This window comes from Pyrgilauda ruficollis, unplaced genomic scaffold, assembly GCF_017590135.1.
Source record: "Pyrgilauda ruficollis isolate IOZ18807 unplaced genomic scaffold, ASM1759013v1 scaffold43, whole genome shotgun sequence".
Classification (NCBI taxonomy): domain Eukaryota; kingdom Metazoa; phylum Chordata; class Aves; order Passeriformes; family Passeridae; genus Pyrgilauda; species Pyrgilauda ruficollis.
This window is the reverse complement of record NW_024525823.1, coordinates 8,339,297-8,362,684: the sequence shown is the minus strand read 5'-3', so window position 1 is coordinate 8,362,684 and position 23,388 is coordinate 8,339,297. Positions and strand designations below refer to the sequence as shown.

At 36.3% G+C, this 23,388-nt stretch overlaps 1 protein-coding gene across 2 annotated transcripts in view; it reads left to right on the top strand.

The window, feature by feature from the left end:
* CDK19 (cyclin dependent kinase 19) overlaps window positions 1–23,388 on the top strand; it is a 122,022-nt gene that overhangs the window by 39,870 nt on the left and 58,764 nt on the right. For both annotated transcript variants that reach the window (XM_041478042.1, XM_041478041.1), the window contains 2 exons: window positions 6,444–6,554; window positions 16,716–16,856. In XM_041478042.1, coding sequence (XP_041333976.1) covers window positions 6,444–6,554; window positions 16,716–16,856 — 252 coding nt within the window. The remainder of the gene's footprint in view (window positions 1–6,443; window positions 6,555–16,715; window positions 16,857–23,388) is intronic.

The window sequence follows — 23,388 nt, the reverse complement described above, 5'->3', positions numbered from 1 at the left end:
GATCAAACTGGTAAAAATCAGATGCATATATAGGAAGAACTAGAGGGAAGAAGAGAGTCTGCATGGACTCTACTTAGAGTCGGTTTTGAATTATTTTAGGTTGTTAATTTTAATTTGCAGTGTGTCTTGGAGTAAACTCAGGCAGCACTCCTAGCAGTTTGTGGAAGAATGGCAGTTGTTCATTTTTGGCATTTTACTCTACCTCCCCTACTTGGTTTTGCATGCCAAAGGCAGTCCAAGGACAGGCCTTACCAGACCAGAGCATGAAGAAAATGTCCTTTCTAAAGTAGAGCTTAAGCTAATGCTTAAACTTTTACCTTTCATTTTAGATTCTTTGTGTGGGGTTTTTTTGTGTACATCTATATTTCTATACTGTGTCTGTATATCTACATTTCTCCATGTCTGTTTTTATGTTGCCTGCATCTTTCTGAGACCTCTTATATAAGTGTCAGCCATGGACAACTCAAAGCTGGAAAGAAACCCTCCATACCTGCTCAGTTTGAAGGTATTAATATCTTTTGGTACTTCAGTTATGCAGTAACTCTGTAATTGTAATTTCTCCAAGTAGAAGTGGGAATCCAAACTGGAAAATTCCTAGCCTCAGAATCAACTTGATCACTAGAAAAAGCTGATTTTTGAGTAGATTTCTAATGTGGTATCCCTGTTTGAATTTGAACTCTCTTCTCTTTTCTTGATAACTTCTCCTCTTAACTTGATAACTTCAAGATCTGTAGCACAGTTAGCAAAGGATTGTTCTTACATGTTAAATAAAAGAAATAGCTGCCCTTTTCTTTTTGTGATTTTTTTTTTGGTTGGTTGGTTGGTTTTGTTTTGTTTTTGGGTTTTTTTGGTGTTTTTTTTTTTTTTTTTTTTTTTGTGTGTGTTTTGTTTTGTTTGGGTTTTTTTGAGAGAGAAGCCCATATATGCCACCCTGAGGAAAAAGCTGCAGCATGAACTTGCTATCATAATAGGCAGCAGAGGGTCTATGGAAAGGATAATATTAATAACACTGAGGAGAGGATCTACTATTGATTAATAGCATTGAAACCAGTTGGAATTTTAAAAGACCTTCTGAAGAAGTAACATTATGATCTTTATGTTCCTTTGAAAAGCCCAGCTTCAATTAAAGAAAAACTTCTGTGACCCTAGAGGCTTCGAATAGATTCATCACAGAAAAGGCAGCTTTAAAATGTGCAATTGCTTTAATGAGCAAAGCCTCTTGCTTTGGCCTTTCCTGTGATTTCTTGTGATTCACATTTCTTCCTGTTAGAGGTTTTTGTTCTAACCTCGAAAATGGTTCAATGCAGTAGAGTGTGCATTTCCATCAAAGAAACTACCAGTGCTGTTCCAGATCAGTTGAAGTACATAGATCAAAAGACTGAAGTAAACTATGTGAAAGGTGGGTACACCTCTTAGATGAGATTGCCCCCTGAATCAATTTTTGAAGGTGGTTATGGGTTTTGTCATCACTGACACAGGAAAATATGTTTGCTGCAAGATTTGCTAGTGTCAGTCGTGACAGCACTGGTTTGTCTTCCTGTTTTCTCTAATTTTTCTTAGGTTTCCTTCACAGCAAGATGGAAGTGTCTGTCTTCACTCTGCTTTTTCAAGTGGTAGCTAGAAAGCATTATTCATCCAGTGGCATAAAAGTATTTCTGGGCAAGATTTATTTCCTTGAGAATTGTACTTTTTGACGTGTGTTTAAATGTGCTACGTGCCCTCATAATTGATCATGTTGTTTATATTGGTAACACTGCAACTCTTCTCCCATTCACAGAAGTTCTCTCTTTGGGAGAAAAAAGGGAGAATTTTACCGATCTCAAAAGATCAAGAGACTTCTTAGTTGCTTGTCTACTTCTTGTAAAAGGAGCTTGCATTATATGGTGATTGGTGATTTTCAGGCTCAGTTCAAGGGTTTAAACCAAATTGCTGTAGGGCTTGCTGTCAGTCATCTTTTCCATGAGCTGGAGATGATCAGTAAAATCTCACTAAACCTATTTTTTATGAAGGCCTCTACAAGAGCACACACTGCACAGTCATCTGTCTAGGGAATCCAGTAATAACTTATATCAAATTTGTCAACTAAATTTGTTGTCCAGTGTCGATAAAGAAGCAAATGAAATATACTGTTTTCCCTGCTATTGAGAAGCTATTCCTGAACCTTCCTGTTCATGAGATGCTAACTTGCTGGGTAATTTTATCTCTTATTAGCTGTCTTTCTGTTCTTCAGCCATGATTATCATCTAGTGTAATGATTTCTTTCACCATTGATGCTCATATCTTTGTGTTTTAGTGGGTATCCGTCTCATTTCTTCCAATATTTGATCAGTTACAGTAATTGAGAAAGTTACAGTAATTGAGAATTCCCTGTTGAGGCATGGATTGTTTTGCTCCTTTGGTCACCCTTTACCTCTTTTTGGGAGAGTTCATCTTTTGTGTGGGTGTGGAGGGTGAGGTGTTTGAGCAAAGAAAACCACATATAATATTAAAAAAAAATCACGGAAGCCTTTTATTTATTGATATAAATACATTCCATTCTCTCCTGTAAGGATCTCAACTAGGATATCTAATATCAGATTTACCATCTCAATTTTCTTACTTTTTTGTGGCAATCCAGTTCTGCCATTTGTCACTTGCACCTGATGACTTTTCAGTCTATAGTAGAAATTCCTGGTTAGTTTTTAAGTGCATTAATTCAGATTTTGTGCTATTGATTTAATCTTGTTTCTCTTACTCTTTGTTTACTCAGTCACAGAATAAAGTAGCATAAAAGATGATGCATTATCACATTCCTTTTCTTCCTTGGAAATGCTACCTTTATTAATTCAGATAATTTAATTCACACTCATGATGTTGATACTGAGATGGGTTTTACTAATAAACACAATACTTGTTCTTTGGTAACTCTTCAAATAGTTAATACATTGAGCTACTTTACCTTAAAAGGTGTCCCATTGTCAGCTGCCACTTTAGGCTATTTTTTTTTCCCTTACCTTGGATGTATTCCAGTTGTCATCTTTCCTATTGATGAAGTACTTAAACTATTATAAGGTCGAAATTTGAACACGGATCTTCTGCTTGAGTAGAAAATCAATTATCAGAGAAGAAAGTCAGGATAGTTAGTTTTGCACACATTTTTCTTTATGTTCATTGTTTCAAAATTGGGTTTTTTGCGTGCTTTGGATTCACAAGTCTCCAAATGTCTCCTTTGTGTCCCTTTTTCGGATGTATGAGATGTATTTACTAATTATCTGACACCACCTCTGAGTTTTGCTTGTACATGACTTGTGTTAGTTTTTACTTTAAGTGTGAGGCATTTCTTTTATCTGTGTGTTCATTCATTCCATGGTCAGTATCATAACTATTATTAAAAACTGAGGTAAAACATTACAGATTTTTTTTTCTTTATGTTTTATGACATCCCACTTTTACTTGCTTAGTTTTGTATACTCTCTTGTGCTCCTTCTCTGGCTAGACAACCTTTACTCTTTACTTGGATTTTCTGTGCAAAGTCTACCTCAGCATACGCCAGACTACTGACATTTTACATTTCCAAGGTTTGAAGCTTCTATACAAATACTGTTGCCAACTTAACTTTTTTTCAGGCATCATAGACTTTCATATAATGACCTTCCCCTGCTATAAGAGAAATTGACTTGTGAGGGAAATTCCCACAGTGTGCATCATAGAGAATTTATTATCCATCAGGCAGTTAAGAAATTACTAGCAATTCTGCATATAGCAGATATCCATCTGGGAATCCTAGAAGCTGTTCCATGCTTCTTGGACTATCCAAAAGCATAATTTTAAACTTTCAGTTGTGGCATCAGCTAAGAAGGGTGATAAACAAAGAGGCTTGTAAAATTCTCTTGTTAATACTTTTAATAATAATCATCATAATCTGTTTAGATGAAAGCCATTGTACAGGACAGTCAAAGTTGCACAAATGTTGATAATTCACTATGAAGCCCTTCTCAATGTCTTTCTGTCTAAACTGCCTTGTGTGCTGCTGCAGGAAGGGAATGTATTGTAACTGAGACACAAGTTTTTATTAGCATTTTACCTCAAGTTGGGTATGATGGAACTTAAATTTTAGAGGAACATTAGATTAAAGTACTATTCAAATACGATTCTGTGTTTATTTACTTATAAATTGTAGTAGTTGCAGACCCTTTCTATGTTCTGGTTGCTATCTTGTAATAGAAGATATTGTCAAGTACACTGGAATCTTTCAATTAGGAAATACTAGGACAATATAGTAATTTATTCCTTCTAACTTTAGACTTAAATCAGCCAAGTTTTCAAACTGATTTACTTCTGTTGAAGACCTAAGGAAATAATATTGGTACTATGTTTCATTTATGTGTTCTGTTTGTTTAGAGTTTATACAGCAATTTGCTGCAGGAAAATTGTAGATGATGATTTACCACATCCCTGAAGCTGTCCATGTGGTTCTAGGTAGGGCTGAAGTGCACATTTGTCAAAGGTGTTTATGGTAATGCATGGACATAACAATCATATCACATAAAGGTGTGCATCACTTACCTGTTAGATGTATGTGGCATATGTAGGAGGTAAATATTGACAAAATTCCAGTCAAACATAGAAGTTGATAGGGTAGGTGGAAGATTCAATCATGATGCAAGTGGTTTTGCTATGTCACTCTAATTTTCACATTGTTGACTTCCACCTGTCTGCTGTAATGAAAATATGGTTTTTGAAGTTCCTAATTTCTTTTTGTCTCAGTCTTAGATTGATACTTGTCTTTGAAACACTTGTCTCAACCTTGCTGTCTTTTGATTTCCACAGCTGTGTATTTGGTTCTGCCCAATATTCCTTTCTGATCACATTTTTCCAGTGCTTTTAGAATGACTTCCCTTATCTCCACTCTTTATGTACCTAAGAGTTACATCTCTTCAGTCCCTGTGGTCACCTTCTCTCCTGCAGTAGCATGTTTCTAGATGAGATGTTTTTTAGATAAATCTGACCAAGTTTGTGTTTGTGGCTCATACTCATCCCTTGTACCTTACATTGTCATTTTTGACCTCCTGTAGTAGGTGTGGTGCACCACTGCAAGTCTAGCATAGCTAGAACAGAGCTCTCATTCTTGATGTGGTGTGTTGGACTCCTGGAGCCAACATTTCCTTGGTCTCTCTCGTGCTGCTGAAGCATTGGCTGCTGTGGCATCCAGCCTTGACAGCCAGAATGTAACAAAGAGCAAGTCTCACAAGGAGCTGCTGAGTGAACTGGACTTGTTTGGTGTACAGAAAAGGAGGCTAAGGGTTAGGGAGAGAAAGAATAATACGAAAACACTTCCTGCATGGTAAAAAAAAAGCATCTAAATTATTTCATTTGCTGGAAAACTGGAATATGTTTAAGCAGCTATGATATTCTTTAGATTTCTTGACTTGCAGATATCTGCATAGTCAAAAGATAATATAATTTAAAATCAGTATTTTATTTCCCTTAAAATAAACATGTCGGGTCTTTTTCTGTAGGGTGAAAAAATTGAAGACTCATTTCTCCCAAATGCGCCTTGGAATGTACTCCATTTACAATTTTGCCATTAGAAATTGATTCTTGGCAATGTATACACTAGTGCTGCAGATGTAAGCAATTTCCAGATTAAACAGAAATTATCAATCATTCTGGTGACTACAGTGCGGGGGGTGGGAAGGGGAAGTGATTCCATGGAAATTATGTTTTTGGGAGTACTACTTGACAACTCCTCCTGAACCTGGTTTAATCTGGCAGAAGGATGACTTCAGCAGCAGTGCCTGCTTTAATATGCTGTCTAATTAGTGATGAGAACTAGTTTTCTTTCTGGCAAGCAATAAATAAATATGGGATTATTTCTGGATTACAGAATAATAGGTGAAACAACCAGTAGGAAACCCATTTTGGTAAACTTTTCTTTGGAAACACCCTGTTTTCTGAGAACAACAGCCTCTGAACTTTAGGGCAAGTGAGGTAGGGATCCAAAGCAAAAGAAAATTATTGATAATAAAATAATTATGTGAAGATCAAGAACTGTGTTGTCCAGACAAAGAACTGGACCAGCTGCACAACCTTCATTCTTGCATCTTCAAATCCTCATGGTCACCTTTGATAAGAAAACAGTTATACTTGTGTGTAATAACTTTTTAAAAGAAAAATACTGATGGCAAGTAGGATGAATAGATGGGATGGGCAGCTCTGTGCGGGACAGAGAAAGGCAGGTAGTAGTGGGCAGCTGTATGTTAGAACAGCAATCCAAACCACGGAGGCTGTGTACATCCTGATTTTGGTGTTTGGAAGATGATGTGCTGAATCAGTAGTGTCTTGCCTTCTAGGGCCTGTTTTAGGATTACTTGTTTGCTGTTTGACCTGTTTGGTGGTTTTGTTGTGTGTTTGTTCTTCTTAACAAGCACAGAAGTAACAAGAGCTTCTCTGTTTCTTTGCAGCTTTTACGAGAGTTGAAGCACCCAAATGTGATTGCGTTGCAGAAGGTTTTCCTTTCTCACAGTGACAGAAAGGTTTGGCTGCTGTTTGATTATGCTGAGCATGATTTGTGGGTAAGTACAGATTTCCCTGAGTATTTGAGATTGTGCAATAAGAGTTTGTTCAAACTGATGTGTGTGTGATGTACCTTCATAGAGGCAGAGATGCGTTAATTTCTTACTCTGTAATTAAAGATCTAACTGATAATCCTGTTACTTTTACACTCTAAAGCCTGCCAAAGACTACATAGATTTTTTTTTTTAAAGTCAGATTGGGTTTTGAAGTGAAAAGGATTTTTCTGCAAGCTTTAATTGGAGTTAAAGAAAGCATTCCTAAATTGAGATCTTCTAAAACTGTGTTTGGAAATGTATTTAATACTTTTTTCCTGCCATTTTGCACATACACATACAAGAAAAAAAGGAGTGGGATTGCTTTGAGTCCTCTCACTGAGAGTGACTGCAAGCAACTAACATTCAATCATCTATATTTTAAACAGAGAATTTGTGACAGTATGAGTGGAAATAAAATAACAAGTAAGCTAACTGGGCCTACTGATGGACACTCATTACATGGAAGGGGAGTAGAGACTTAGATGTCTGTTTTTAAGTTTCTAGCAAAATATGATAGGATTTGGTTTAGTCTGTTGTAGAGGTGGACATCAGTGACATTGTGACTTGAACTCAAAAATATTCAAGCTCCACATCTGTTGATAAGATGTGAGTTACTTGAACCTGGATTTGCATTCAGACCTGAAAGATATCAAACACAAAGTGTAACCAATATATTTATGATTCCTTTGAAAATACTGGCAAGGAGAGTAGGTGGTAATATGAATTCCAGTATTACTTTTGAAGGCTTCAGTAATACAGATAGTGCTATTACAAATGTTAGTGACAAATTGCTCAATTTCTTCATACTTGGCTCTTTAGCTTGTAATTGACCCAAGATTTTAATTGGACAGAAAGTAAACTTAGACCATTCAAAAAGACACTTCTGTCTCAGAATATGTAGAATCATGATAATTTGCTCTCCTTCAAAAGCTTGAAAGATATTTAATTTATTTCTCTTATGGGCTAGCAGGTTTGTATTTTGCAAGTTCTCTTCATCAAAGTTCAGTGGACACTGAGAGTTTGTGTATTTCACTACTTGGTGGTAGTGATGATGAAGAGAAGTGCATTAGCTAAATCTCTGTATGGCAGACTTTATTTGTGCATTAAATGAATTTACTCATTTTATGGAACAGTCATAACAAACACATTTTACTGCTACATTTATTGCCATGTGTTTTAAACTCCTTTTTTCCTAACCTTTTCCATTTGATTTTACTTTGGGTGTGTGGTTTTTACACTACATAGTGATTTTTCACATGATTTAACAGCTTTAGAAGAAGAATCACTGCAGTTTGATGTTCTTGCCACTCCTCCCATATGGTTGGGTATTGGATATAATCTCAGCGAAGTTAATTATTTTCTAAGACTGAAATGTTTGTTACAATGAGGTACTTGATATGAACTGGTCTCCCACTTCCTAACTCTCTTTTGTTTTTATTTTTTTTTTTCTGTGGGACATGCTACACAAATCATTTCTCCTTTCCTGTATAATTGCCCATGTCTCCTTGCTTCTTAAGCCTTTGCCAGGAATTTTTTCCTCCCTTGCATAAAGTTTGCCATGTTCAAGGCACTCTTGGTTCTGGCTTAACCTTGGTCCTCATTTCCTTTACTGTCAGCACTTCCCAAGCATCGCTCTGAATTCCCCTTTTGTCTGTTTTGCTCACTCCCAACTTTGTGTCTTTTTCCACGCTGCCTCCTACACATGGAACAGCCTCCCAATTAACGTACGTAAAGATCCTTCACTATCCTCCTTCAAAAACCTCCTGAAAATCCACTTATTTTGTAACGCATTTCAGTAATACCAACCACTTGTCATTCTGTCTGTGTTGTGTTGTGTTTTGCATTTCCTGTGCTTTACAGCTTGTGCCCTTTCAACTCTTTGGGGTAGAAATTTTAGTAGGGGTTTAGCACTTTTTTTTTTTTTATTGCTTAGCACCATGTGCTTCGCCAGCACTACATAAAGACAAAATAAGTCTTTATTTTTCTATATTTATGTAGTATTTATCATGGATATATCAGTTTATAAAGATTTAAGTTTTGGAATGGAAGGTGTGCTGTCACTAGAGACATGTAGATTTCCAGAGACTAATGTTTTCACATGTAGGTAGCTTAGAGTTACTTACTGAAATCAATAAGTATGGAAACTGCCTTTCTGTTCAAAGCTGTCCAGCTTTTAATAACTCCTGTTGCCTTCAGTGAGAAAAATAAATGCTCATCACATTCAATCATTAGATTAATTAAAATCATTATATTTTTCAGCTTCTGTACTGGAAACATTTGGCAAGAGATGAATAAACTATATTAGATGCTATGCTATTCTGTTAATTTTCTTGTACTGAAAAAAAATGTCCTGTTCTAAAGGGTTGGTGCTAATTAAACTTATTAAAGAGTTCTTCTATGGTGAGCAAGAACTTTTTTTTTTTTTTACTTCTCATTTAATTCCCAAGAATGAAACTGCTCAGATCTGAAATCTTATGTTTAGATAGCGCATACTTAATAATGGTCTATAATTTCTGCTGATACCATTACCAAGGAATGCAGCAGCTTTGCTAATTTGAACTGCTTTAGGCAAGTATTGGTGAACACCCATTATGCTATCCTTGACTACCAAGATAGTCATCAGTTTTAATAACTAAGTCTATCAAAGATATTTTCTTTTCTTATCTCTCAAGTTACATTATACAAAACATCAGATTACCACAGAGAATGTCTAAGAATATAGAAATTCTTTTGACAAATTGATTTATAACTAGTTTCCTTTGATTACCAGAATTCTTAGTGTAATACACAATGTTATGATTTTTCTTGGCTATTTGTCTCTGCCAAAGAGAACTGGTAAAGTTCTCAGGCTGATGGATGTTAACTTTTTATTTTTGAAGGTCAAAAATTTGTTTTAAATGCCAGAGTTCCTGCTGTCTTATCAGCAAAAGAATAACTTCCTTTTTTATTGAACTTTCATGGACATTCTTTATCACCCTAGTCTTATACTTCTAGACAGTGTACTGCTGTCCAGAACTTCCTGCATAAAGCTAGTGCATTTAAAGTCATTATTCAAATTTATATCAAATGCTTTAAATCCATAATGATTATTAAAATGGACTTCAGGAAAAGTTTGATATAAATGTCCTGGAGGTGAATTTTTTTTTTGTCAATCTAGTTACTTTTAGCCACTGTAGAGGTTACAACATTTAGAACTTTTCTTTTCTTCCCTTTAAAATCAGATTTCTAATATTAAAAGTATTTACTAAAGCACATGTTTATAGTCCCACAGATGAACACACTTTCGATGACTGCGGTTTCATAGTCTCTATACTTTAAACAGGATTTTTGATTTTAACCAACATTTTTATTATAATTTTTAAAAAACTTTTGGTATTGACAGGTTTTCTATATACCTTTCCTAGTTATGGTACAGAGTTAATTCCCAGACTCATTTAGTATGTGTGTATAAAGTAAAATTTTGACATTCCCCTTTTCTGGAAATATATGTTGTAATTTAAATAAGAAGCTTCTGGATGGGTTTGATCTCATTCTGAAAGAGGGTGACATTTTTATCACAGTAAAAATGTGTTGAATGTGTTTTATAGCAATAAAATCCACTGTTGGTTCTTAATAAGTACATAAATAATTAACTATGATTTGGTAATATTGAATGTGATGATACATTCAGTATCCCAGACCAGTTAAACCATGATCTGTGAATTTTTTAGGTTTGGTTGAATGTTTCTCTCTTTTAGATTCCAGTGATCTCTAGCAACTAAATGCTTAGCAGCAAATACTACTGAGAAACGTGGAGTAAAATTAACCTTGGAATTATTGTCGATAATAGTAAAAATATATGGACAAACTGGCTTTGTTTTTTATGAATTACTTGTTATGTATATGTTCTGCTTTTAAAAAAATGTAGGGTAAAGATTATTAGCAGAGTCATGAGTACTTAAAAATAATCAACAAATAATGGAAAGAAGAAACTATTCTTCCTACATGTGAATTTCATAGCACTACTTGATGCTCTCAGTCTACAAATGAATATACTTAATTTCAGCTAACAACATTTTGAATAATCTTTTATGATAAATTGGGAGACTGTTGCATACTGGTGTATACAATAAATGTGTACATTTGTTTAATCACATGAATATTGTCTAATAGCTGAGTTTTAACATATTCCTTAAATATGGTATAATCCTTCTTCAACAGGCTTCAGTTTAGCTCTTAATCATAAATATAATTCAGATGCTAGTTGGTGACAAATATCTTTATATACATAAAAATACTTTTCTCAGTATAACAGGTTTTTTAATATTTTGATTTTGTAAGTCGTGTCTACCCTTTTGCTGTAATTCAGGTCATTCTGCCAGGTGGTTTTCCATGCAGTCTTCTCTCTTGTATACATATATACCAATATAGGCTGCAAGAAGAGTATAAGGCTCATTGAGACAAGGGAATGGGCTGGCATAGGTCTTTATGTCATGATTGGTTCCTTCAAGGTGAATTGGATGGGGTTTTTTGACCATCAAAGTGATGGTTGAATTTCTCGCAGAGGGCAGTGCCATTCCTTGCCCATAGCTGTTTGTCATAGTCTCAAAACATACACTTGCTTTTTCTGCCAGACTTGTATGAATTTGAGGGTAGTTTATATGGACTAATTTCCTACCACAAAGCATGAGAAATGGAGGAAACAATAGGCAGGAGCAGGACTCAAAACAAAGGCAAGGTTCAAAAGCATAAATGTGTGAAAAACTACAGTGAACAGTGATATATTTCACTTTTATGTGTACTGAAAGTGTAGCTGAATTCTGATGATTTTTATGAACATTGTATAGAGTTATTTTGCAATATTTAGGGCCGAAAGATTACTATAAGACCTAGAAAGATGCCAGCAAAACCTAGGAAAATTATACGAGACTTGTTTGTGGGGATGTGTTATATGGGATGTATTTGATCTGTGTTTCAAATCTTAGATATGTAAGCAAGCTAGCATTAACAAAAGTTGATGTATTAAAGTTCCTTTCCCTGTTACTAAAAATGTTTACCTCTTGTCACTTGGAATAGGGTCTTTCATTAGGCAGTTTGGTTAATGACATTTTAAAGAAGGTACTGATGATGGCCATGCACTGGCACCTTTTAGAGGGAACAAGCATGCTTTTTCCCTTTCTCTTTTGGAGGATAGTTTATTTTAATTGCTGTAATGCTTCCAAAATTGGAAACTAAAGTGGTTGCTCTAGAGGCACTTCTATCCACTTCTGTTTTGATTTTATTTTACTTTACTTGTGCTAAGTACATAGACAAAATTGTCTTAGTTTCTAAAACACTGATGTCTGAAATGAGTCGTAAATGCAGGCATATCAAACTATGATTTATTTTTGGAAGAGCAAATAAGGCACTTGGGTTCATTGGGTCTTTGCTTTCTCTTTTTGAAAATCATGGAAACAATGCATGGTTAGTTTTTATACCACCTTAAGATTTTGATTTGTTCTTTCATACCCTTTTTGAATGCTTTACATTTAAAGTAAATGTAGTAATTTGAGGTGGTTTTGTGTTAAAAATGAGACTGGAAGCCATATAAAATAAATCCTCTTGGCCTTAGTACAGATTTTACATGTATCCAAGCTTCCCTGTCCTCAATATTAAAATGTAACTTTATATTTATTGACATAATATATTGACATAATTCTGCTTTGTTCTCAAAGGCTGGATTAGGGATTGGATAGAATGCAGGGATTTTGCTGAAGCGTGGGAGCACGTTTGCTTCAGCAAGGAGAGGCATCTGCATTGGTGTGATTGCATTTCAGTTTGAAGGAGATGCATGTAATTCTCAACAAGCATTGCCTTAAGCAGTGGAACTCAAGCAGTCAGGTTTTCTAGAGGCTTGTGTCTATGCATTATCTCATGTATACTGAGGTGGGAGCTCACTGTGACTTCGTTTAGTCAGAAGTGCATAAAATCCCTCTGTTAGCTGGCTTCCTACTTTGGTGAAAAGTTTCTAGGTCTGACTTGTTTGTTTGCTTGTTTTAACCTCTGTCACACTGAACAGTAGTTCTTGGAATTGGGAATGGGATGACACAAACAGAGACTTGGAAGCAGACTAAAATTAGGATCTTACTGAATGCTCACTTAACTGCTGGGTAAATCCTAGTGATTTGAATTTGCTCTGTGTTGTTATGCATTATGTTTGCCTTGTTTGTGGTGGAGAATTTAGAAAATGCACATAGTTCTTCACCAGCCAGCTTTCAAAGCAATTTCAATGCACTAGGTAACATAGAAGAAAGCAGTCAAACTCCTAGATTGAATATTGTTTGATTTTATTTCCAAATGTCTGGCTTTGTTTCTCCTCTTCCTTTTTTATCATTGATATGGTCTTGCCTTTGCAAGAGCTAGAATCTTACTGAAGACTTCTGAAAATAATGTGGTTCATCCAGTTTTCTTTGAAATTTTATTACTCTTTTTAAAGTTGAAAATTGGGAATAAGCAGTTAGTAAGTAAAACCAATAGTCCCAGGTACTGCAAGCAGCAAATTTTACCTTCCTTGCTTTCCTAGGCTTCTGTTGAATGTATACTTTAATATTGGTCAGTGAAGTATTAATTTAATTTAGAATAAAGACTTAAAATCACTTCTACAAAGTTGCTGTCTTGTTTAAATTAAAACCAAAATATGTACATGCAATAGAAAAATGTTTACATTATATTTAATATTTAATAGGGAATACCTAATTGGCTCACACAACTTTTGGGATCCAGTCAGTGGCAGCATGTTTTTAAGATTTAGGAATTAGAAATATGGATACACAGAAAGGGAAAATGGTTACTTTTGCTGAATAGATTTCAATATTGCTTGGAGTTATGTTTACCTCTTATGACATGTGTTCTTCTTTAATTTTGAAAGATTTTAAGTATATCAGAAGAGAGCTTGCAGTGTTCTAATGAACTAATTAAAATGAATTTATGTCTGCATAACATTGTGGATGGGTTTCTGTTCTGTAGCATGCAACTGGTATAGTGTGGACTGACAATAACTTTCCTCATTAATTTTGCTGAATGAGTCTGGGTGTTTTCCAGCTTTTTTGGCCAGGTGATCTGTCAGGATATGTGAGTTATCTTTAAGGAGTTGCAGTGAAAAAAGACACGGGGAATACTGAAGCTTTTTGACCCTCTCCTTATTGTCTTCTTACAAACGTGCCTCTGACTTGCCTGGATTGTGGAAGTCCTCATGTTTTGTCCTTAATGGCTATTCATTAGGGGTAAGATTCAGCAAAGCACTTGAGTATACCTAAAGGTTACAAACTGCAGTGTCCAAGTGCATCTCTTGCTCCCTAGAGAGAGAGACAGAACGTGCTTCGTATCTGTCATGGTTCAGATTTGTACTCAACTCACAGGACAGTCTAAATTTTAATATTCAGCAAAAAGACATATTGAATGAGAGAAGTGTACTTTTGAAGCCTGGTGGTTAGATCAATTTTCTGGGAAACGGGAAATTCAGTCTGTAATTCCTGTAAATTATTCCATGCCTTTATTAGGTCTAAGGTTCTGGCTGTTCTGTGCTGTACTTGAAGCAGCACCTGTTTGCTCTTCTATTTCTTAGATGGACACTGCCATTAAAATTGTTGTTTAGTGTTTTTTAAGTGTGTTGTTCTTTCTTCATATGGCTAGTTCCGTACAAGAAATTGGATGAACTACTTTTTTTAAGACAACTTTTCAGTGTAGGGCTTGGTCACAAACATTGCACTGGTTCATTCCAGTGTCATGGGGCAAACCTAGCTTTTCAGTTCCCTATACTACCTGACCCTGCAGTATATTTTTAGCTTTTATTCAGTTCTCTAAACTGTGATGGTTGCAATCTTTTGGATATAAACTTCCATAGAGTAAGCTGGCAACAACAGGTTTTATTTGATTTTGCAGGAAATTGGATTTTACCTAGTGGTGATATTGCTTGCTTCGAGCAAAACTATCCATTTTTATTTGCTCTTGCAATTCAATAACCCTTTCGAGAAGGAGCTTGTTTCCTTAGCCTATCTAACTGGGAGCCACATGGGAGGGGTAGGGATAGAAATCCAATGGCATCAACCTGGTGCTGCCTCACTCCCCACTTCCAGAGGTGGCAGAGCCACATGTGTTGTTCTTCCTCAACACATCTGTGGTTAATTGTGTCCCGTTCTGTCTCATGAGACTCCTTCATTTTCTCTGTGCCTAAGGAGTAATGTTTTGTGTGGGTAGTAGATGGTTTTTAGATGGGTATAGAAATCCCTTCTAGTGATTACATGCACCTTGGAAAAAAGGGCAGGACTGGATTTATAGGCCTCTTTGTATGGCCTTTGCCTTTTGGTTCCTATGTATTTAATTTTTCATTTCCTGTATTAATAAATATACTAATTTGTGAGTTTATAAAGCATTACTGCATTACATATGAAGGTTGCTGTCCGGTGAGCATTGTAGTACTAGGGATTCCTAGTTGAAGTTACGAGACCGAGTCTTCTTGTGACATCACAAAAAAAAATTTCTAAGGAAATAATCTCTTAAAGTATTTCAGTACAGTTTCCAGAGTGATTGCACAGCTAAGGATCAGGTACTAAGAGCTTGTCTTGTTTATTGATCCTCATGAGTATATTAAAAACTGACAATCCTGTAAATTTCTACTGTGTTTTAGTACAAAGCCATAAGTACTGTACATTTACTAGTGGAAGGCTCTGTGGGAACATTGTTGATAGGGACTAAGCAGGCTGTTTTGATTCATTTGGTGTTTTCTGCCTTTCTTACTTCTCTTTAAACACTACTGTTTATGCTTTTGCTAAGTACAGTTTGACAGTGGCTACAGTACTGCTGACAGCCAGGGGTAGCATTTACCATGAGTAAACATTAACTCATTACCATTGTCATTGGGAGCAGTGGTGACAAACTGGATGGGGAGTGCGGATGGTGAAAGGAGGGAGCAGTGGTCTAATTAAAACACAGCCTTTGGCTGCCTCTTTAACCTGGGAAGGGAGAAGATCTTTAGCTGGATAAATCATATTTTAAAAAATGGGTAATTAATAGTCCTACTCTAGCATTTTGTATTGTTTTCAGTAAAAATGCAAATTGCCTTTATCATTTCCACCTTTCAAAAGACACATAATTAAAAAATATTTTGTTATTTGAGGTGCTTCGTTGAATTGCCTTCAAAAAGGAGATTTTTTTTTCCCCATCTGAATGAACATATTTAGTTGTTTGCTGAATGACCATATATTAAGATTGGATTTGTGCCCTGCATAGCCCCACCTTTCTGAGGATTGAAAAGGTAGAATGGCCTGACTCCAGTTTATTTCTTGTACAGTGTAGCAAGACCAGACCTAACTCATCATTTCCACATTGATCTTAGAATTAATTAGTTTATGACTATTTTATGATCTCTCAGCAATCTTTCAATTTTTTTTCATTCCTTCAACTAATACTGGGGTCCTTTACTGCGTTCTATGTTTTCAAGTGGTGTTTGTGCTCTAGTGGGCAGACTGACTTCTGTAATCCAAGAGCCACCAGCTTGTTATCATCAGTGAAGCATGCAGCCATAAATTGGGAGCAAGAAGACAACCATTTATAGATGTTTGAACGTGATTTCACCCAAATGTTGCAGTGTGGGGGTTTTGGAGTTATACCTTCCTCCCCTTCAAATAGTTATTAAAATATTTATTTTATCTGTCTACTGGCATCCTGATTTTGGGATGAATAGTAGTTGCAAATATCTAGCCAGGGTGTTTTTGAAGAGGAGGAGGAAAAGTCTCTATGAAAGCATAGAGTGTAGTCCTCCTGCTGGTAGATACTCCTGGTTTGAAAGGTTCTGGTCTAGCTGCCAAGGGTAAGAGGATGCCATATGGGGAGAAAGGAGGAAGGAGAATCTCTAAGACCCTTTACTGGAGGTAAGTAGCCAGTATTTAGATATTAACAAAAATTTCATGGTTGTTCTTTGAAGCAACTCAGAGAATAAAAACAATTTTGAGAGAATTGTGAGTGCATCACTATTACTTAAATTCCAAAGTTCAACAAACTCTGTATCTCATTCCATTATTTAGTGTTAGTAGTTAAAATATCCCAAAACACCCAACCTTCTCACCTATCACCTAACTTTCTTCATGTTTCTACTTGTTTTATTTCTAGCATATTATCAAGTTTCACCGTGCCTCAAAAGCAAATAAAAAGCCCATGCAGTTGCCAAGATCTATGGTTAAATCCCTACTCTACCAGATCCTCGATGGAATCCATTACCTCCATGCAAACTGGGTGCTTCACAGAGATCTGGTAAGTGTGGCATGTGATACCTGCCTAGGAGCGTTGCACGTGCGTGTTGTTGGGTAGGACAAGAAAAGCCCCTGTTAGTAATCTTGCGTATCGATCCCTACAGCTCTTCCTGTTATTGTTGCAGGAGCCCAGTTGTGACTTTCAACATGAAAACAAACTATGCTTTCACATTGTTTTTATCTGAGTCATCTGAGCTCGGACAATGATGCCAGATCCGGTAAAGGGATTGCAGATATCAATATCCAAAAACAGTACGTGAGACAGCTGATTGTATGTTGGTTGAACGTTCTTACAACTTTTCACATGACTTTGAGAAAGCATCTAAATAGGAGAGTGATTGATACCCTTTTACATTGTTTGGCTTACGTGCAACTTAGCATAAAAGCTAGTGACAGAGTAATTTTTTTCATGGAGTATTTCTTTTCCATGTGGCATTTTTTTCTGACCGTGGGAAGAGAACTATAAAAGAGTTATCATCATGAAATTTCTCATGACCTGAAGTAGCTCTTGAAGTTGATTGCAGATTACAAGGGCAGCCAGTTGCCTTGTCTCTAGTTCCCCTTTTCCCCTTAAAGTTTTCCATTGCTCCTTGTAATTACGTGAAGTGCTACTGTGGTTTATGAAAAGAATACTAATACAGGTGTGCTTCCACTTGCATTCTAACTAGAATGTTTGGCATGAAAAGATGTGATGGTTAATATGCCAAACAATGCTCTTAGTTATGGTAATCTGTGTCTAAAGTCACTGCTTTTATTTTGGTTATTTTTGGTTTTTCATAGTTGCCCCAGTATGTCAAAATAGGGCTGCCTGTCCAGAAACTTACAGTCACTAATCATTAATGAGTTTTTAATAGTAAATGGGGACCTTGATTAATTTTTGGTTGTAGGCCAATTTTTTTTTTAATAGATAAGTATAAAGCAAGGCAGGCCTGGAATACAAGTCACAAACATTTTCTGAACTGAATTTTATTTAATTTTTTTATAATATGTAGCAACAGTGGCCAGAGCAGGTTTCAGTTTTTATTATGGATCTTTTTGTTTAACTTTGTTCCTTGGTTGTTTATCGTTGGCTTTTCTTTTAAATTCCAGATGTTAGTATATTTGGGAAGGGATAGGGGGTGTGGTTTGCCTTTGGAATAGTAGTCATGACCAAAAAACAGGAAGCACATACAACTCTGATTTTCACGTTACAATTAATACTTTCCTAAAGAGTCAGCTGCTGCTTTGGCAGAGTGCTCAGCTGTGATTAGCTACAGCTTGAGATGGAACACCTGGAAAGTCTATATCCAGCTCTATGGGAGACATACCTCTTCATGGAACTGTTAATTACATATACACTTAAATGCCATACATGAGCTTGTTATTTTGATAGGAAATAAAGATGGTATCTAAGATAATAACAACAAATAGCCTTGAGAATTTTCTTGCTGGTGTTATTTTCAGCCTCCAGCACCAGGTGTTTTACGTGACTAATGCTGCTGCTTTGCAGTTCTTACCTGTTGCTGATGAGTTGCAGCAAAGCTGTTGCCTAATGTCTTTGTCTTTTCTTTTAGAATGTTGGGAGATGATGGTTGCTGCTGTGAAAAAGACTATTTTTTGGTTCTGGATTGATAATGCTTGAATGATGTTGGCATAATTGAGAAGGGAGAAGAATAGTAATTTGTGAAGTCTTAGTGTGTTCTTGGTCTGCAGATAGATGTAAACTGATGGATTCTGGGATGCCTCAGTATGACAAAGGAAACCATTCAAAAATTGCTTTGATACACTAGTGATTTAAAAGTATAACCAGAATCCTTTGCCTTTTAAAACTTTTTTCTTCAGAAATCCAGAAAAGTTCAGGTATGTGAAAGAGTTATATCTTGACCATGGTAAGAAAAAGCCTGATGTTATCCTGGATGTGTCCTTGTGTCTGCACTTGAAATTAGAGGTTAATATAACTAGCAACCAATTTAAATCCTGGATTAACCAAGATTTTTTATTTATCGGTAATTTTTATTCGTATGCTCATGCTTGTGACTTTTTGCTCCTAAGAATTATACCTGGGGCACAATTTCACTGGAATCAGTTTCTTGCATAATACATAAATACCAGCTCCTCAGTGTCTTCTTAAGATGGGGAACAGGTTTTGGTGGTTTTCTCTTAGCTGTTTGGATTTACAGCTGCTGGAAAAAGTATTTTTCTATTTTATGTAAACTAAGTTTTGCATCAAAACACCTTGTACTTTCTTGGTTTAATATAACTCTGTTCTTACTATTTTTAACCTGTATTTGGATGTAGACCAAAAATGGTGACATCCATAAAAGTCATGTTATGCTTATTTCATTGCTCAATAAAATTAGATTCTCCAAGAATATCAAAATATTAGTCAAATTCTCCTGAGCCATGGAGATGACCTCTGTAATTTATTTAACAAATGTTGTGAAAAAACAGAAACCTGGGAGGTAAAGTACTTGCTTAGAAGTATTTGAAGAGCATTGTTTAAATCTTAATTTACTACTGCCTTAAATCAAAGAGGTTTTTAAAGAAGTTGGAATACCAAGTTTGTTACTTTAAAACATTAGAATTACGAAGGTATTTTTAGTTAAATCATTTTTAAGATCAGCTGTAGCCAGCAAGTGCATGACAGGGTGATAAAAGTGGTGAACAATATGAACTTGCCAACTTGAATTCCTTGATGTCCTTTCCTTGGGCTGAGCTCATGGATGGCTGTTGCCACAAGGACACCGTCTCCTTCCCTTCTTCCCCACCTGGCAGTGACACCCTGCAAATGGCCTGGCAGGGGACACTTACCTGGCTCCTGGTGAGCTCATTCAGGGAGTCAAACCTACACAAAGTGTCACAGAAAGCTTTTCACCTGCAGAGCTTGTTTTCTGCAGGGTTAGGTCCTGGAGGAACCTCATTGAGGGCTTATGGGGGATGTGCAGGAGCTGGTGCAGAGGCAGCGTGAGGCGGGAGGTGGTGGCACAAAGTTCAGCAGAGGCCATTCCAGCATCACCTGTCATTAGATCTGGTTATTTTATTGTTAAAATGCACTATTTTGATTCTTAGGAGGAAGTGCAAGTGTTCTTAAAAGATTAAATTGGTATAACTTTGTAATGCAAGACTTACAGCAGTTTAAGACTGCCAATGCAAGTCCAGCTTTAGGAAAGTGCTCAAATTGAGGCAAACACCAAATAGACTTGTACTCATGCTTCTAGAAATTGGAAACTAATTTAGTGTTGTGTATCTTTCAATATTTTGTAGTATTAGGGTTATTTTGAGTCTGGCTTTTGTAGCCTGAGAGTAGCTGTAAGGTGCTAAATTACTTTTTAGGTATCTTTTTTTAGCTAAGCTCTTAATTTCTCTCAGTTAAAAACCGTTCAGCCTTTATGGCAAGATTCAAACAAGTACAGACTTAGGTTACTTAGTTCTTTGAATAGCATTGTGTCTGTTTATACACCTTGGAGTTGACCTAAGTCTGTGAAAATCCATACATTTGTTCTCCTGTGAGCCCATTTTGAGTGGGATTTTGCTGTTGAATTGCATGTCATTGGGCAATGATAATTTTACCTTTTCAGCATAGCAACGTTCCTGAAAGCCATGCACAAGAGGAGGGAGGATTTGCTGCCTTTGCTAGCTGCTGGAGCATTTCATTATGAACAAGAGGTTAATAGAGATAGAAATTGGAGAAAAAACCTTTGAGTACTAAGCTTTTGGCTTTTTAAACTACTCTGAGTACACTGTGGGCTGTCTGCTTGAACGGTGTCTAACCAGCACTCTGTACCTTGAGGTAAGAGCAAGCACTTGAAGTACACTATTTCAGAGTGTTCTGAGGTCTTTGTTCCCTCCTCTCCTAGAAGGGAAATATTTAGATTTTACAGGAGTGTTCAGCAAAGGTCTTAGTTTGCTGAGATGTCAAAAAATTGAGATCTTCCATACAGTGTTTGCCATGTCCATGTTAGCAACTGAAAGGATTTGAGCACTTTCTTGTTCTAACAGTCCTTCTGTAGATTAGTTGCTTAAGGTCAAAAGCAGGTAGAGACCATATCCTTTATAACCTGATAAAAGCAATTTCTATTTGTAACAGAATGTATTTTCCTGAAGGGAGGTGTTATCTATGGGATGTTTGAAGTGCACAGATGTGGAGAAATTAATTTAATGTTCCACTTACGTACCTTGGGCATTTCTTTAGAATTCTGCTTAATATTAAAATGACTGGTTGAAAAATGAATATTGGAAATCAAACTCACCAGAGAAATGCAGATTTCTTTTTCCCCTCCCCAAGGAGTTAAATGGTTGCTGTAAGGATTCTGAAGTAGAAACCTTGCTTGTGATGATGACATAAAGTAACTTTCTAAAATGAGTAAAGTTGCTTAAGTGTTTTTATTATATAAACATTAATCTGGGCCCCCCTTTTCACTCTAATTTCACTAATTCACTAGGGAGAGGGAGAAGCTTTTTATATTTTTTTTATCTTCAGCTTTTTTATTACCATCTTGTTGTCTCTTAAAGAAGGATAAAATAATATCTGTGTTCTATCTGTCTTTGTTTCAGTATGTCATCTGTATTGGGAGAAGCTATTTTCATTGTGTGCTTAAGCTAAGCGGTTTCTGTTTCTTTATGGAGTGGATATGGCAGGGTCTATGTGCTTCTCCCACCTTCAGAATTTATGGAAAGCTAATCTGGGCATTTTTGGTGAAAGGACGTAGCAGACAATTGAGGCTGACATAATTCTGACTCCCCATATCTGTCTGCATAGTAAATGTCTATACGCAGCCTTTAGGATGATCAGATGTGTGAGCCCTCAGCTTCAGGCATCTTAACAAGTCCCCTGGATACCCAGCTGGTGTAGGAATAGGAAGCCAGGAGTATCTTTCCAAGGATAAATTTTGAGCAGAGCCAAGAGATGCCAGTGTGGTGTCTGGCTCCGTCTGGCCATGACTGCACTCAGGGCAGACTGTCTTCTCCAGTGGTTCTGCTCCACATCTCTTGTGGAACTGTGTGGAGTGGACAATGCAGTATTGCTGCCTCTCAGAGTTTTCTGGAATCTGCAGCCATCTGGAACCTGAGTTTTCTTCTGTCAGAAGTCAAGCAGAAAGGGAAAGCCCAAACTGAAGGGGTCAAACAGATAATTTTCTGTAGGAATCGGCAACTTCTCTTTCCATACAAGCACAGCCTATTCAGAAATTATTGAACTAAATAGGTTTTCATCCTCTAACTTTGGTAATTTATGGGTTTTTTTAAAAAAAATATTTTTGTTTTTTCAAAATAAGTATTTTAAATGACCTATCACAATGTTCCTGTGGAATAGCAACTTTTTAGTAAATTTTCAGTAGTTCAGTTATATTAAATTGAATAAAACTCTAACAATTTTCAGGTTTTTAGTTGATTGATTGACTTTTAGTTTAGGAAAAAACCCCTGGCCATTTTCTCATAGTAATCCGTTTCTAGCCAGCATGTAAATATGGAGTCTCTTACCACAGACCTATACCTGGACCCTGCTCTAAACTTTGCTCCCACATTACACAACTCACTTAACCTGTCTTTGCCTCTGTTTCCCAATCTGTTACCTATTTATGGGTCTGTTTCGTAGCTCACTGCTTAATGTGCTATGAAATTGGTTTAGTATGGTATGGCTTATATAGGTGACTTATTTTTGCTGTTTGATGCTCTTCTTCTAAAAATAAAAATAATTGCATGTTGTTTGAAGGCACCAGAAGACTTAAAATTTGTTGTATAGATACTCACTTTTTTGCTTCTGCTTTTATGCTTTCATTTCAAAGCCTTTAATAAGTAAATGTTTATTTATTTTTATAAATAACTTTTTTTATAGTTATTAGTTCATGTCACTTAAATACTTCCCCCACTTCCTCCCTGTGCCCTCCCAAGATTTTCCAGTAAATGATTAGAAAAGTTACACAAAAAGTAGCAGCACTGAAGTGGTTTTTTAAATTTCTCACTTGCATTTTGCTATGCAAGCAAACTGTGGGTTTGAAAAATAAAATGTAAATAGATGAGTGTGGGAAACTCCCTTTTTACTAGCAATTCTAAAATGGGATTTTTATATGCTGATATCAAAAGTAAATTTAGATACAGGTTCATGCATCCCTCTCCTGACAGGCAGCTGCTGTGTAGGAATGTAGAACTGTTGGGTCCTGCCTTCTGCCAGTAATTTTGTACTGGCTTGAAAAGCTTCTTGGCCCTGTTGCACCCATTTGAGCATGCACAGGACTCCTATAAATAAATACCGAGTCAACCTGTCTACCAGTTTCTTTAAACTTTTAAAACCCACTGTAATTGTAATCCCCACCATTCTGTGTCATCGTGTGTGTGCGTGCATGGGAAGGGCGCAGGAATATGTCCGGACATGCACTCCTGACTGCTATTCTTCCCGAGCCGTGTATGGATCTGGACTCCTAATCATTTATTTTTCCATCTGCATGATCTCTTTGGGATGGATGACACTTTCCACAGTGTCAGAGAACCACATGAATGATCATATTCAGCTTGCAGATTTCCCAAAAGAAAGAAAATGCAAGCTAAACCCACATATT